This window comes from Phoenix dactylifera, chromosome 1 (genome assembly GCF_009389715.1).
Source record: "Phoenix dactylifera cultivar Barhee BC4 chromosome 1, palm_55x_up_171113_PBpolish2nd_filt_p, whole genome shotgun sequence".
NCBI lineage: Eukaryota > Viridiplantae > Streptophyta > Magnoliopsida > Arecales > Arecaceae > Phoenix > Phoenix dactylifera.
Genome location: NC_052392.1, coordinates 22,378,157 through 22,395,420, shown reverse-complemented (window position 1 = coordinate 22,395,420; position 17,264 = coordinate 22,378,157). Strand labels below are relative to the sequence as shown.

Genomic DNA, 17,264 nt, shown 5'->3' with positions numbered 1-17,264 from the left:
TGCAAGTCTCACATGAGCAACTGCACCTATACTTGCATCAGTTCTTTCTTGTTGTAACAGAAAAAAAAGAAATTTAAAAGGTAAACTTAATGATACTGCCCACTCTTAAGCACAATAATAATGCAAAACCTTGCATCAGATATTCCATTACTATATGACATAATAAAGAGTCCAAAAGCATTCCTTATAGCACACCGATGCACCAAACATGTGATAATCAGAAGTCAATGTTGCTACCATGGCTACATTAGTTGGCATGATTCATATAATACAAGGTGAAGTCATAACCTAATGATCCAGACTTTTAACTCATTATAGAAGACATGAAGCATTTTCCACCATTCTATTACACATAGAATCTATATCTCATATAATGTAGTTACGAATCTACAAGCTGTGTCATTTAAGCAGACGTGTCTAACACTAAGAATCTAAAAATATTATAAAACCATGTCTATCCCAACACCTGATGATTGAAGAGATTATTATGCCACATTGTTGTCCCTGAAATACTGAAACTTTACATAGAATAGAGAGATAATGTCAAGAAAGGTTCTAGAACAACCCATTTGCAGCACTAACAGAGAGAAATCTGCGCTGGTATGTTGCCCTTCCGTGCAAGGCTTGCATAACTTATTTGATAAGAATGCACCTGATTGGTGAACCCTCAGCACCAAGCAACCTGAGAGGTAAGCAATGCAAGGCGTATATCCCAGGCTTGACATTATCTAGTTTTAAGGCTTCCACGAGGATGATTTCCTGAAAAAACCAATACAGTTTGACGAGCATTGGTAAAATGACGCAAAAACTTGCAAAGTCTGTCATAATGTGATGTATATCACAGAACCTGTTGCCTATTCTCTAATTAAAAACATAGACAGATTACAGATAATACAGGACAGCATGGTGTAAGACATCGACACATTGGTAAAATGGCACAAGAACTTGCATAGTCTGTCATAATGCGACGTGTACCACAGAGCCTGTTGCCTTACATGTAGTAAAGGATAGCATGGTGTAAAACACCGCAAATATTTTATTATTTATTAAACACGGAACAGATTAAGATCAGTTTCAACTTGATGATGATTTTGCCAGTTTGACATTGATCTGTCCTTTCCAGATGATGTTTATAATTTGTTGTCTAATTATTTTGTACTCCCAAGAAAACATAAAATTGAAACTTGAGGGTAACTCCCAATTAGGAAAATAATCCAAGGACAATAAACTATGACCTCTTGCAAAACTACTATGTGATACAATATATGTAGAAGAAATATATTTTATAAATATAGCACTTCCTTTCCCCCCTTTTATATATAATGTCATGTTTGCCTTTATGGCAATCACACCCCAGAATATTTACTATTTTCTCCATGTTGGCTTGTTTCTCAATATATTAACTGATAAGCATAAATTTTTATTTTATTTTTGCTTTCTCGATATATTTACTATTGCTTGGCAGAAGATAAGAAAGACCATGATGGATGATTTAAAGAAATGCATCTATATGGAGAGTTCAGTCAGGACATAAAAGTATAAAGCTTCTCCAATGAATTTTAAGAGAATACAATAGAAAGTAAAATTATTATCTAAAAGGAAGTCTCATACCCTGCTTTTGAGAAAAACCAAATGAGAAGGGATCAAATCAGCATATGCAGCAACAGATAAATAGTCAACACCTGTGCAACATGGCAGAAAATGTGAGAAGTGAGACCAACAAAGAAAGCAACCATTGATTATACCATTCAACTCGGAAAACTGAACTGCACTACAACTGAGCAACAACCAAACCACTCCCGCCCCTCTCTCCCCCACCCCCATTAGAAAACATAAACTGAATAAAATGAAATAGCACATGTCAATAACTAAAAAGCTTTGCATCTATTTTTACCTTTACCATAAGGATTCTAGAACATTGTGATAAGTAGACATCATTAAGAGGAATAAACATAAGAATGAAATTAAAAAATATGGAGTCAGTGAAGAATGAACTACACGTGTTGTTATTATGAATAGAACACCACAACACTAGAAATAATGCCATATGAGTCAAAATGATTTTCAGATTTAGGATGAACAACCTTTTTGTTATCTAGTTTCCACACATTCCTTACATTATTATAATATAAATGAAAAGTCACCAAAAATGTTAATATGGTAAACTTCCAATGAACACACAGGTAATAATAAATCTTGAATCACGCAGATCATATTACACCAATATCAAACTCACAGATACGCATCATTTATATTATGTTAAATGGACCCTATAGCTAATAAAAAGTTTAGTGCCAACAAGAGATGTTTCATGAAACTGGCTAAGGTAATCACAGAATGGCAGTAATGTTGAATAAAGTCGCCCTTATGCCCTATTACATTCATCACAAAGAAGAAAACAGATGTCTAAACAACTAAAATGATATAGTGGAGAATTAAGTCCCGTTACTTTAACTAAATTATTCTTTAAGTGCCAATGAGTGTCATGCCATGTTGGATCATGCCCAAGTGTCCAGAATTGTCAGCACTTTATCATTCCCAAAATGTAGAGTATCTAGGTAACTCTGCTCAATATAACACCCCTTGTAAATCCATATGGGGGATTAAGGCTCAGCAGAATTTTGATATTCAAAATTCTCACATTCTTAAAACAATATAGAGAGTTTTCACTAAGAAATTGACCACTCTTCAATTATGAAATTGTTTTAGAACTACTCCTAGATTTATTGATGAAAGTGTGAAGCTTGATTTAGGATAGTTTGTTAAGCAATCAAGTGAATTCAGTGGGCAAGCGTAGTGCTTAGATTAAAGGTGTTTCTGCATGCAAATTAGACACCTCTTGGGAGTCGTACCTTAAGGATAACATGTCTAGAAGCAGATTTTGCACTGCAACAACAGTGGATCTACGGTAAATAAATGCTAGCGTGTGTCTCAGGTTTGGTTAGAAAATCTTAGATCAAACTCATATGACTAGTCAAATTACATATACTAGTCTAGACCATATGATGTAGTCTCAAGACTCCATCTTGTACATTGTTTATATTTTTTGTTATTTCTGTGTTTTCCATCCAAAGCCATGTTTAGGCTTGAATTTTTAGTCGAGTCATGTACTAGGATTGCCTAGCAAAAAGGGTCCATCTAGGTGTGATAGAAAGCCTAACCCAACCACAAACCACTACACTTAATTGCTTGAGCCTTGGCTTTTCTTCAATGCCCACGACCATCACTCATCTCTAGGAACGAAGGAGGATGGGTGAAAGTCTTGGAGATAAAAATTGTGCATGTTGAATGTATGGAAAAGGGGGGAAGGAAGTTAGAAAAGAGAACAAAAAATAAAAATAAATAAAAAGTTGCTGTTCACATGAACAGTAACCCGACCCGAGTTACTGTTCATAGAATAGTAATAGGCGGTTGGATGGAAGATAAGGACGAGTGGGGGAAAGATAAGGGCTATTGGAGAAGTTATTGAATAAGGATTAGTAGAGAAGTTACAGAAACCGTTTTGGAGGATTTTAGGAAGATTGTTCAGCTGTTTTGGCGCCTATAAAAAGAAGGGACAACGTCCATTAAAAGGAAGAAGAAGAAAACTTAGAAAGGTCGGTGCCACCATGGGCGAAGCCCTGAGAAATTCTTTTTCTGCCACTTTCATCCTTTTTGACCTATTTCTTTTTGAAACCACCTTCTCGATTCCTTCATCCTTCATCTCGATGCCTTGGTGGAGCGCGGCCTGAAGATTCTCATTGGATTGGAGGAACCAAACTTGCAGAAGTAATTATCCAACTAGTTCTATCACTATCTTTTACCCAGCCCTCGTTTCTTCATCCATCAATCATTATCTCTATCCATTATCATTACCATCGTTGCCATCGATCACATCCTTGGAACTCAAGTTTACTAGCAATATTTTTTATTATTTTGTTGTTATTTTTAGTTTGCTGCACTAGTTATATTTCATCGATTAGGCTTTATTAATAAGATATCTATCATATTTTGTTTTGTGTTCACATACCTCTATGATAATCTTTTGGGATGATAACTATTTGCTGAAGTGTCTAATCAATCACACCATAATTGATTATTATGAAATCAGTCTACACTTGCAGTAGCCGATTATAGGTTGCAGCAAAGTGGTATCAGAGCAAATAGATCCTGCATATCTAGAAATTTTTATTATTGTGTTTGCATCATAACATTCATTTTTCTATACTTTAAATTTTGAAAATTAAATTTTTGCACTTCAAAACAGAAAAATATATTTTCTGAATTAAAAAAAAGTAAATTATATTTTGTGCTTTTAAAACTATAGAAAGTTAAAAATATAGAAAAATTAGTTTCTGCATTTAAAAAAAATTCTGCATTCATTTTTTGCAATTAAAAAAATAAAATAAAATATATTTTTTGCATTAAAATACTAATTTTTGTATTAAAATATTCATTTTCGACATTAAAAAATTTAAAAAAAATTAAAAAATTCTAAAAAAAATCTATTTTACTTTTATAATATTAGAAACACCTTCGAAATAGTTTTGGCTCGAATCTTAGCCTACAATCATGTCTGAAAATTGGCAAGATGCATGTAGAGCCCAATAACAAACCTTAGAGCAGATCCAACGACAGGTAGAACACCTTTCCAACTTCATGACTAGACTAGAATTAAACATACCTGAGATAGTGAGACCTAGAAGAGAGAAAAACCATCAAGATGAACCAAGACGTAGAGTCAAACCTCAAGGTAGACAAAGGGTCAATCAGAGAGCAATCGAGAGTAGTGAATCAAATGAGATAGAAAATGGTTTAGATGACCGACCATTACATAGGAACAGAGAGAGACCACCACATAAAGAACCCCCTCATGCTAGACGTTGGGATGATGGCATTAAGATAGATATTGAAAATTTTGAGGGGCGTTTCCAGCCAGATGCTTTTTTTGATTGGATCGACAACATTGACCAATATTTTGATTGGAAGAAAATTGCTGAGGATGAAGAGGTCAAATTTGTGACCCTCAAATTAAAAGGACACGCTGGTTTGGTGGAAGCAACTCCAGAAATGAAGAGTTCAGCAAGGTAAGGATAAGATTCGTATCTGGAGTAAGATGAAGGAGAAATTGAGAAAGTGATTTGTCCCGTTGGATTATCGCCAAAACCTCTACTTGAAATTCCAAAACCTCCGACAAGGGACTAGGACCGTGGATGAGTACATCGAGGAGTTCTATAAGCTCCAAGCAAGAAACGACCTTAGTGAGGACCCCATTCATGTTGCCAATAGATATATCAATGGCTTGAGACGGGACATCCTGGACCAAGTGGAGATGTTCGATGTCTTGAGTATTGATGATACCCATCGCCGTGCACTGAGAGTAGAAGCACAACAAAGACGAACCAGCGGTCGAAAGTGGGACTCAAACAGAAACTCTACTATCCATGAAAAGAGTCAGTTCGAGAACAGGGCAATAAGTTCTTAGAACCTTACCCGGACAACAACTGCCCTAAAACCCAATTCTAACAAGAAATTATGGGACAAGGGCAAAGGCATTCTGACACCGGCACCTGATTCCACTATCATTTGCTATAAGTACCGGCAACCTGGACATAAATCTTCTGAATGTTCTCTGAGAAAATTTCAGTCTCAGCCACACCTGATTGAGCAAGGATGCCAGGACTATTCAGATGAACCCAATCCAGAGGCAAATGAGGGTGAGTCTGAACAGGAGGATGAGTCGGAGAACGATGATGTCCACATTACAGGTGTTGAGGTGGGCCCACTCATGATGATTCACCATGTCATGGTCGCACCTAAGCAACCTGTCTACAACAATTGGTTGAGGCGAAGTATTTTTTTGACTATAGGTACTATAGGGGGATATACATGTTCTATCTTGATTGATAGTGGCAGTACTGAAAATTTCGTGTCTCAACATATGGTGATAAACTAAAGATACCTGCACAAAAGATATATAAACCACATAAGGTATCTTGGTTTAAGGAGGAAGTTAAGGTTCCAGTCACCCACAGGTGTCTAGTAGAGTTTTTCATTAGGAAACGATACTAAGATCAGGTATTGTGGGACGTTATGCCTATGGAGGTGTGCCAGGTATTGTTGGATAGGCCTTCGCAGTACGATAGGAAGACCCAACATGACGGAGAAAAGAATACATATTCCTTTGTGAAAGACAAAATGAATATCACACTCTATCCACAAAAGAAATTGTATAGGTATAACACGAAAAATTATGTGAAAGAAAAAGGTAAAGAACCTACTCAAAGGGCCTTGATTCTAAATTTAAAATCTTTCAAGGCTGAACTGAAAGAGGACTTGGTAGTTTGTGTTTTGGTAGGAAAAAAAATCCAGGAGGAAGTGGAGATTCCAAATGCGGTCCAACCTTTATTCTCTGAATTCAAGGACCTAATTCATGAGGATCTTTCAGATGGCTTAGCACCCATGAGGGACATTCAACATGGCATTGATCTAGTCTCGGGTACAAGTTTGCCACACTTACCTCACTATAGGATGAGTCCGATTGAGTATGAGGAGCTGAACAAGTAGGTTACCGAACTCTTACGAAAAGGTTTCATTCGTGAGAGCAAGAGTTCATGTGTTGTACCTGCTTTACTCACTCCAAAGAAAGATGGGTCATGGAGAATGTGCGTTGATAGTTGTGTCATCAACAAGATTACCGTCAAATACAGATTTTCGATTTCTAGACTTGATGACATGCTTGATATGTTAAACGACGCAAGAATTTTCTCCAAAGTTGATCTTAAGAGTGGTACCATCAGATTAGGATACGCCTAGGAGATGAATGGAAGACCACCTTCAAAACAAAGGAAGGATTATATGAGTGGTTGGTGATGCCATTTGGGCTATCCAATGCCCCAAGTACATTCATGCGAACCATGAACCAAGTACTTAGACCATTCATAGAAAAGTTTGTAGTGATATACTTTGACGATATCTTGATATATAGTCCTAGCCCTGAGTCTCACCTAGATCATTTGAAGCTAGTGTTGCAGACACTTCGAAACAAGGTCCGCCGTACCGGGTTCGGTAGGACCGGTACGGTTCCGGTTCATACCGGAATCGGGTGGTACGAACCGGAAAGCTCTTCTCCGCCGGAGCCGAGAAAGAAGAAGAGAACGAGAGAGAGCGCGGGGAAGAGAGGGAGGGAGACCACCTGTGGCCGCCATCGGAGAGCCGCGGAGGGGCGGCGGAGGCCGGCGGGGGGCGGGGTAACCTGCAGAGGCGCGGCCGTGGCTTTTTAATTTGGGATTTTTAAATTGGGGCTCTTTAATTTTTAAGTAAAGTCGGCAACCGATATGCCGACTTCACTTAAAACCCCCAAATTAAAAAACCGCGGCTGCGTCCCCTGTTTCTTTTGAGGCCTCGGCCTCCGCCGCCTCCCGCCGGGCTCCGCCGCCCCCCACCGGCCTCTGCCGCCCTCCACGACTCTTCGATGGCTGCCACAGGTGGTCTCCCTCCTCTCTTTCCCGCGCTCTCCTTTTCTCTTCATCTTCTTCGTCTCCGGCACGGAACTGGCCTGTACCGGTTTTCACGGCTCCAGCGTACCGGCAGCTGGCCGGACCGGTTCATACCGGCAGCTGGCCGGACCGGTTCGTACGGGCCGGTTCGGCATACCATGCTTCGAGACCACAAATTGCATGCAAATCTGAAGAAATGTGTCTTTTTGACTGACACACTGATTTTCTTGGGTTACATTGTGTCATTAGAGAGCATAAAGGTTGACCCTGACAAGGCAAAGGCCATCGAGTCGTGGCCATGGGTTGGCTTCGTTTTACCGGCGGTTCATTCGTAATTTCAGTACCTTGATAGCCCCGGTAACTGATTGTTTAAAGAAGGGCCCTTCAAGTGGACACCCGTAGCGAAAAAGAGTTTCCAACTCGTTAAGACCAAGATGATCAGTGCACCTATCCTTGCACTACCCAACTTTGATATGATCTTCGAGGTGGATTGTGATGCCTCACATGTAGGCATAGGAGTTGTCCTGAGTCAAGAAGGACGTCCTGTGGCTTACTTTAGCGAAAAATTGAATGACACTCGTTCATGTTCCTCTACGTATGACGTAGAATTTTATGCAGTCGTTCAGGCTTTGCGCTATTAGAGGTATTATCTCATTCAACGGGAGTTTGTACTCAACTCTGACCACGAAGCTTTGAAATATTTGAATTCACAGAGAAATCTGAATAGAAGACATGTTAAGTGGTCCGTCTTCCTACAAGAGTACACGTTCCACTTGAAACATAAGTCTGGAACCACTAACAATATGGCGAATGCCTCGAGTCGTCAAGTTTATTTGTTAGCCACTTTAAGGGCATGGGTTATAGACTTTGATGGCATGAAGGATAAGTATGCTACTGACCCATATTTTGGTGAGATTTGAAAATTGGGTCAGACGACTGGGTCAGATCCGTCCGATAGCTTTCACATTCAAGATGGATTCCTGTTTAGAGGATCACGCTTGTGCACATGTGGAGATGAATTGCGTGAGACTTTGATTCGGAAATTTTATGAAGGAGGATTAGCTGCTCATGATGGACAGAGCTGCACTTTAGGACTCCTAGTTGAGAGGTATTTCTGGCCTAAGATGAGAGATGACGTCATTAGATACGTGCGAAAATGTCAACATTGTCAGCAGGGAAAGAAAAAGATCCAGAATACAGGCTTATACACCCCGTTGCCTATCCCTAGTGGCCCTTGAAAGGATATCACCATGGACTTCATTGTAGGACTATCCATGATTGCTCGGAAGGTTGATTTGATTTTTGTTGTGGTGGACTGGTTTTCAAAAATGACACATTTCATTCCATGTAGGAAAACATCTGAAGCATCTCATATAGCACATTTTTTTAAAAAAAATTGTTAGACTGCATGATATTTCAAGATCATTCACATCTGATAGGGACACAAAATTCACTAGTTATTTTTGGAAAACTCTTTGGAACAAATTAGGAACAAACTAAACTTCAGTAGTGTTTATCACCCTCAAACAGATAGTTAGACAGAGGTAGTGAACCGTACACTCGGTAACATGCTTAGATGTTTAGTTAGTGAGCATCCTACTCAGTGGGACTTGATTTTAGCACAGGCTGAATTTGCATACAACACTATAAATCGTACTACTGGTAAGTCTCCATTTAAAATCATCTATAGTTTTTCTATTCCACACATACTTGATCATGCTTCCATTCCCTATCATGGTTGGATAAGTGCTGAAGCAGAGGGCAATATTGAGCAGGTCCGTCACATCCAATGAAAAGTCCACCAACGCTTGCTTGACTCCAATGCCAAGTACAAGGATGATGTTAACCGTCATTGCAGGGAGGTTCACTTTGCAGAGGGCGATCTGGTGATGGCCTATTTCAGGAGAGAGATTTTCATTGGGCAGTTACAACAAGCTCAACTCGTAAAAGTATGGTCTATTCCGCATACGTCGAAAGCTGGAGGAGAACGCCTCTTTATTGGAGCTTCCAAACAACGTCTAGACTTTTCCAATTTTATACGTCGCCGACCCGTACTAATTTCATGGAGATCCACCAGAGGCGGTTGCAGTTCCAAATCTACCGAGCACCAGCTCAGAGTCTAGTTTTCATGAGGGTATTGAGGATATTCTTGACGTGCAAGTAGTAGACACTAGGCGTGGGCAGTATCGCAGTTCATGGATTAGCGAGGACAAGTTGAGGCGCCAGAGACCCAATTTGTTGCAGCGCATACAGGAGGCCTACTTGTCAGAAGTCGAGTTTTTTCCAGCTAGGAGAAACTGATGTAGTTTCAGGACTCCATCTTGTACATAGTTTATATTTTTTGTTATTTTTGTGTTTTCCATCCAAAGCCATATTTAGGCTTGAATTTTCCGTCGAATCATATACTAGGACTGCCAAGCAAAAAGAGTCCACCTAGGTGTGATAGAAAGCCTAACCTAATCACAAACTACTACACTTAATTGTTTGAGCCTTAGCCTTTCTTCAATGGCCACAACCATCACTCATCTCTAGGAACGGAGGAGGATAGGTGAAAATCTTGGAGATAGAATTGTACATGTTGAATGTATGAAAGGAGGAAGAAAGTTAGAAAAGAGAACAATAAATGAATAAAAAGTTACTGTTCACGACTTCACGTGAACAGTAACCGAATCCGAGTTTTTTTTTTTTACGGAACAGTAATCCGACCTGAGTTTCTTTTCACGGAACAGTAACCCGACCCGAGTTACTGTTCACGGAACAGTAATAGGCGGTTGGACGGAAGATAAGGATGAGTGGAAAAAAGATAAGGGCTATTGGAAAAGTTGTTGGATAAGGATTAGTGGAGAAGTTATAGAAGCCATTTTGGAGGATTTTAGGAATATTGTTTAGCTGTTTTGGCGCCTATAAAAAGAAGGGACAGCAACCATTAAAAGGAAGAAGAAGAAAACCTAGAAAGGTGAGTGCCACTGTGGGCGAACCTGAGAAATCCTTTTTCTGCCACTTTCATCCTGCTTCTTGGAGCCACTTTCTCGACCCCGTCATCCTTCGTCTCGATGCCTTGGTGGAGCACAGCCTGAAGATTCTCATTGGATTGGAGGGACCAAAATTGCAGAGGTAATTATCCGACTAGTTCTACCACCATCTTTTACCCAACCCTCATTTCTTCATCCATCAATCATTATCTCAACCCATCATCATTACCATCGTTGCCATCTATCACATACTTGGACTAGCAGTATTTTTTATTGTTTTGTTGTAGTTATTTTCAATTTGCTGCACTAGTTATATTTCATTAATTAAGCTTCATTAATAAGATATCTATCATATTCTGTTTTGTATTCACATACCTCTATAATGATCTTTTGGGATGATAAGCATTTGTTAAAGTATCTAATCAATCACACCATAATTGATTATTATGAAATCAGTCTACACCTCTAATAGTCGATTATAGGTTGCACCACCATAGTAAATCTGAATAAGGTTTAGTGATACTAGTATTAGTTTATTCATTCTTTAATATCTCATAAATCATCCCAATGAGGAAAGTCCTAATAGGAATAATTGGCAAATAAGGAATTACAAAGCCATCCCCAAATAGTTTCAATGAGTTGATGGTTAAGGTCATATTTTATGGTTATAGGCTGCTGACTTGCCTTCCTGAGCAAACATAAAGAAATCCCTAGTTTTTAAAAGTAACAGGCTCCAATCACTAGCCCCATATTTATTAGTTATCGCCACATCAAAGTATTGTATGCCTAAAATCTATGTATGTATGTTTTAATGCAGCAAAATATTATAAATAATTGATTGAGCTACCAAATAATATGCACATACACATACACATACATAATTATGAAAAGTTCTGCAGGCAAAGAAACAATGTAAAAACTCACCAACAAGTTTGATATCAGTGTTATCGACCAGCCACCGCGCACCATCTTTCATGAACCCAACGTAATCTGTATGACACTCTTTTTTCCACATAAGCCTCCTGCAAAAAAGCGCAGTATTTTAATGACATATTCAGTTACATCATGTAAATCTAATTCCAGTGTAGTATTACAGCTCCAAAGGCAACTGTAAAAAATAATATTAGTATTTATAATTAGCGACTTTTTTTACATTTTTTATGATTTAAAAGATGTTGCCTAGCCAACTAATCCTAATAGTTATAAACTGAATTTTCTTTTGCTCTGTTACAAATTTTATGCATTAAAATATGTTTCTTTGGGGATCATCCTAAAGACCTCATTACTTTTTTGTAAAGAGTAGCTAGTGGACTATATTGAAGTAATGCACAGGCTATGAGTATGTTAAAAAAATAAAGAAAGAAGATGACAATGACAATGAATGGCTAGCAATTGCCTAATTATATTATATACGATAAAACTATATGTTGATAACAAAGAGTTTAATCAAACTCTTAAAGACAAAAAGAAAGCAACTGCAGGTTTTGCTGTGTCTATGTTCTTAATCTACATAAGCTCATCGATTCAATACTCCTCTAACTACAATCTAGTAATCCAAAGGAAAAAATTGCATGAATGATGCCTTCCAAGAGATTAACTTAAGGCCTCTGAATATATTCTTGCCCTCATCCCACAAATTAGCAGAAGGCAGAGCAAGGTTATTCTAACTCAACTAAAACTTCAACATATCACCTAAAGTAAAACAAAGTTAGGAAGCAGAATCATTTATTAATTTCAGGCAACTTTTATGAAATAAAAGTGGAAGTGGAATGTAAATTTCCAGGCTAGAATCTTGGTGCTTCCATGATCATCAATAGGACGCTCATAAAATAGTACTAATATTGATCAATGTATGCCTCTCTTGGTATATCTAGGTTTTCTTGATTCTTTATTCAAGAGAAAAATAGCACAGCCCTAAGGTGGTGTACTAGTTGATGTAAGAATGCTGGTTTGACTTATTAAGTTTCTTACAAAGGTTCAAGTTAGACAATGATTGATAGAATTATTTATGTTTGCAATTTCTTGGTTGAATTTTGGAACAATTTAAGTAGAATCTGAAGTCCTAATTTAAGTAAAATTAGTGCCTATAGGTTCTACTTTATGTATAGGTTGAATTATAATAATTTTGAACTCATGATGATTGTGTTTTGCAGTACTTTTGTTGTCTTTCAGTATAATATCCAACAGGAATCCAAATTTCACAATTTTTGGTAGGATTTCTATACATTAGGCTCACAAAATCTATATAAGGTTGTCAGCTCTTGATGATAAAAAAGATGGAGTCATTTTGATTAATTGCAAGTTCTTATCCTTGCTCTGTGTAGTGTGATCCCATAGTCCTTATCCCCTCTTTTTGTTGTTTGCCTTGTTTTTCTTTTCCCTTTTTGTTTCCCTTTGATTGAAGCACAAAATCTTAATATTTTATATCTTATAGCAACACTATAGATTTTTTTCATCATTTTATCCATCTTCATTTTTCCCAAATAGTTGTATCGTTCCGGAAAATGCCAGAAAACACTAGAATCTAGTTATTTTCTCATAATGACCCCTCAAAACCCCAACTTAAGCCCTAGAATCCTATTCTTGATGTTAGATTTTAGTTACAACATCTATTTTCTTCAGGGAAACAACTTTGCTATCTTACTTTTAGCAATAACTAAGATCTGAACCTAGGTTCTAGCTAAGTTTTGCTATGCTCTTAAGCCTCTTTGAATCTTTTCACGCCTATGAGACCCATTTCCCATGACATTTTTACATCACTGCTTAACTAGCTAACCATTCGTATGACTTGATGCAACTTTTAAGGAAATGCCATATGTATGCGTACATACATCCTGTTGTGGGGGGGTGCACCCGAATTTAGTCCCACATCGGCTAGTAGCGGAAAGGTTCTGTGCCTTAAATAGGGGGTGAAAATCCTTTCCTCTTGAGGGCCCTTTTGTGGGACAAAACCGTAAGGGCACTAGTCTCCCCCCGTCTGCGCTAGACACGCGGGCCGGAGCGCCCAAAGCGGACAATACCTCGGGAGGAACGCAGTCCTCTTTCTCTGCTAGCTTAATGTGGGCTAACTGTTGCGCGAGGCTCCGGCCAAAGCGTCCGTCCCCGCAACACATCCTATTGTACTTACCTATCTCATCTATTGACAAAACCCTTTTCTATTCAAGTACATTTGAGCATATGCTCTAACGAGAATGTACATTGCATTTTTGCTCTTGCTTCCCATGGTGAGGGATGTGATTTGGTAAAATAAACATGAATGACATGTTAAAACTTACTAATTTTTTGATACATGATAATTTCTATGAGCAAAAACTAGTGTTGAATATGTTAGAACAACACAAATCACAAGTTATAATGGAAAAAAAAAATGAAACTTCCATATATCCATCACCTGTCAGTGTTTAATGTTCTGAAAAGCACACGACGAACTCCTCTGGGAATATGTAAAGACTCCATTACCTCAGCTGCATAAGGTGGATATTATCGTTGGCTGAGTTATGTTAGATGCATGATTTAAATATAATTCAAGAGCCAAAAAAAACACTAAAGAAGATAGCATCCAGACTGGCCAAACAAATCAGCTAGATTTTGCCTCTGCTCAATGAAGTTGAAAAATGTAAGTAGTTTTTTTTTTTTTTTCTTATGTGAAAAATGGAATGTGATCACAGATCATTCTGCTTATGCAGAGTTATTGATTTTTTTTTTTCAGTGAAAATAAGATCTTAAGAATCTACTTCAGAATTTCAGCATATAATATGCAAGTAAAAGTTTTAGCAGGTAAGCATGTTTTCTCTCTTTTAGACGTATAAATCACTCGATGTTAATTTTTTTTTGCATAAAATGAATACTTCTAAGAGGACTTACTAAAATTACACAAGTACATCAAGCATGCAAATATCTATATGGGAGCTCACTCGAAACAACATACTATCTCAATTAAATGGTTTCCAACTACATTATCATCATGAACCTCTAAAGTTGGGTCCAAGCCTATACAAAGTATTAAGCATGGAGTTCTGGTTATATACAGGCAGATTTCAAAATTTTATCCCTTATTTGCTTAAGCAATGGACCATGTGTCAAGTCAATGTATGTAATTTGTTTCCATTGGAGAACAAGAGGTGCTTTAGTCCTAATAGGAAGGTGTCCATACAATTGCTGATCACTGAAAGGGGGAGAAATTAGGTCTGATATTTGAACCAACCAATCATGGGTGGTTAATATTCTGCTCCATTCTGGGTCTGGTCAAATTCAAATCTACAGTAAAGCTAGCTTGATCTCGAGTTTAGGCTCAAACTTAGTTCTAAGCCAATTATGAACAAATCTCAGTGTATTTAGGATTGCTTGACATACAGATCTTTGGAGTCAGTCCAGTTACTGAATTCAAAGCTCAACAACCCTAATCTAAGGGCTCGAATTGAGATTTAACCCAGCTTAAATCAACTCTCGTTCGAAGTTGATCGTAGCTCGAACTCAAGTCTAACTTGATTGATATGTTTCAATCGAGCTAAGTTGCATAAAACAGGTCTGTGTCAGCTCATCTTGAATTTAGGCTTGATCAAGCTTGTTCAAGTAGGAAACAGGCCAGGCTTGAAAATCATGTCAGATCGAGGCTCGATCGAGCTCAGCTAGTTTACACGTAATTTATTGTTTATTAGGGAAAATATGTGAAAATTATCTTTTATTGTTCACTGGGATATGTTTCATGTGAATCTTGCAAATTTCAAATTGAAGATTGACCGAACTTGTCATACTTCTTTCTTACTGAAATCTCAACACTGAAACTTTCCTAAAAACTTAATTATGATAATATAGTTTTATACATGCGAATTTGATAATGATAAGTTGTTTTGCTGCTTTAAGCTTGGCCATATAATACAAGTCCATGAGGAAATGACAATACCATTATTCTAACAGGTTCCATAAATCTTTACAAGTATAGGCTGAAAGAAATGAACACAGATAATCTTCACAAGAACAGCAAACAACAAGATGCTTAAATAACATAATCTGATCGAGCCTGCAAAGTTCAGCAGCAGAACTTACCTGTTATATTCTTGTCCCTTGGAACATCCACTAACAATGCAGGGCCTGTTAAAAGGTCAGCAAACATTAGCACTACCAGCAGAAGAAAGCATAAAATGTTACTGCACTTTTCTATGTAATTGATATGCATCAATGGTGCGAAAACTAATTGCACAAATGTCGCAACAGAATGTAATATAGCAAGCAAATTTTAACTATCAGGATCTATACAATTAGGGGGGAAAAATACTGCTTCTTATTTATAACTATTTTAACCCTAAGTCATCAACAGAGTCCTCTTGATTAATTTTTTGTAGATGATGACCTGCTTAAAAACATAGCTGCCAAACATAATGTCTGCCCTTCTCAAAGAGCATCAATTGATTTCTTTCAAGATATCTCCACTTCTGTCCCATGTTTTTCCTTTCAAAATAATAATAAAAATAATAATCTTATTTTGTGCGTTCGAAAATTGAATAAAAGCTACACGAGGGGAACTAATCAAACTAATTAAGAAACAACGTGACATGAGATTAGAAGCATAGAAATAGAGAGAAATTATATAAGAATGGATATGATGGCAAGAGAAGACAAATGAAATCAGAGATACTGCGATACCATTGAGGACTTCAAGGTCGAGGGTGTCGACGTCGAAGCCGGCCTCGAAGTAATGCTGGAAGACATGGCCGGGGGCATCGACGTGGGTGCCGGAGTGGGTGGGCATCTTCATCTCAGAGTTGTTTGCGAGAGAGCCGTTCTTCATGGACTTGGGGAGCCACAGGAACTGGCCCAGCCCCTCGTCCGTCTCCCACGAAGGCATGTCCTCCCTGTACGCGTGCGTGATGTCCAGGATCCGGCCCCCGTCATACTCCTCCCTCCTGATCACCACCAGCTCCTCCTCGCCGCCGCCCACCCCGCACGCCGCCGTCTCCTCCTCATAGGCCGGGTGGGCGGAGGAGGCGGCGGCGCCGGCTGCGGCGAGGAAAAGTATCTGGAGCATGAGAAGGATCGGTCCCGCGATCTTTGCCATTCTTGGTGGCAGTCAGGCAGTGGATGGTGGGAAGTTTGGGACCGCAGGTCGCCACTCGAAGAAGAAGAGGGAGGAGGATGACGCCAAGAATTGCTGACGCTAAAAAACGTTAGAAGAACGCTTGTTTATTAGCGGCCGGTGGCCGGCCACAAGCGGTCTGACCTAAGTTGCGATCACGGAAAGAGTGCGCGGCAGTCGACCAATTATTTGGACTCGGAAGGTCATGGATGACGTGCGTGGGTCTAGAAATGTGTGCATCCTAACCTCCAGCACACATGTCCATAGGCCAATAAGCAGCGGCCATAGCAGAGGCCAAACAACGGACCCAAATTGATGTTAGAGGTTCGGCTTGTACAGGACCATCCGCTTTTAGAGACGTCCGATTATTGCTGCAAAAGTGTGGCATCTTCTAGATGTATATATATTTTAGAAGGCAAACAGAGCTGCTGATTGAGTCGTCTTCTTTTCTGTTCATTTTTTTAAAAAAAATTTGCTTGACTCGCTTTATATCTGCTCCTTCACTTTTGTGAAATATTTTGTTTCTTGACTCAGTAAGCTATGCTCGCATATATAAGCTGCCAGTGTACCCAAAAAAAAAAAGATTCGGCTTGTATCATTCCCTAAAAAGAATGATTGATCTTGAGCATTGGATCGCGCAGTGCATCAAAGCGCTTTCATTTATCTACCTGCGTGGATTTTTATATGATCCAACGACGGATTCGCATAAAACAAAAAATCTTCTCTCTACATTGAGAACTA

General features: G+C 38.6%; 1 protein-coding gene across 1 annotated transcript; it reads right to left on the bottom strand.

Moving 5' to 3' along the window:
• Positions 1-211: 211 nt before the first annotated feature.
• On the bottom strand, positions 212-16,631 carry LOC103697987 (cyclase-like protein 3). The gene is made up of 6 exons (XM_008779934.4): positions 16,094-16,631; positions 15,497-15,541; positions 13,842-13,914; positions 11,375-11,472; positions 1,612-1,682; positions 212-759 (listed from the first exon to the last, which is right to left on the bottom strand). The coding sequence occupies exons 1-6, from the start codon at positions 16,503-16,505 to the stop codon at positions 634-636; spliced, it is 825 nt and encodes a 274-aa protein (XP_008778156.2). The 5' UTR covers positions 16,506-16,631; the 3' UTR covers positions 212-633.
• Between the last annotated feature and the right edge of the window lie 633 nt (positions 16,632-17,264).

Excerpts from the sequence above, each read along its gene's own strand:
- LOC103697987 (XM_008779934.4), bottom strand. The coding sequence starts at position 16,505 with ATGGCAAAGATCGCGGGACCGATCCTTCTCATGCTCCAGATACTTTTC. Across the intron at positions 15,542-16,093 it reads CGACCTTGAAGTCCTCAATG|GCCCTGCATTGTTAGTGGAT; the intron begins GTATCGCAGTAT and ends ACCTTTTAACAG. Across the intron at positions 11,473-13,841 it reads AGAACATTAAACACTGACAG|GAGGCTTATGTGGAAAAAAG; the intron begins GTGATGGATATA and ends GCTTTTTTGCAG.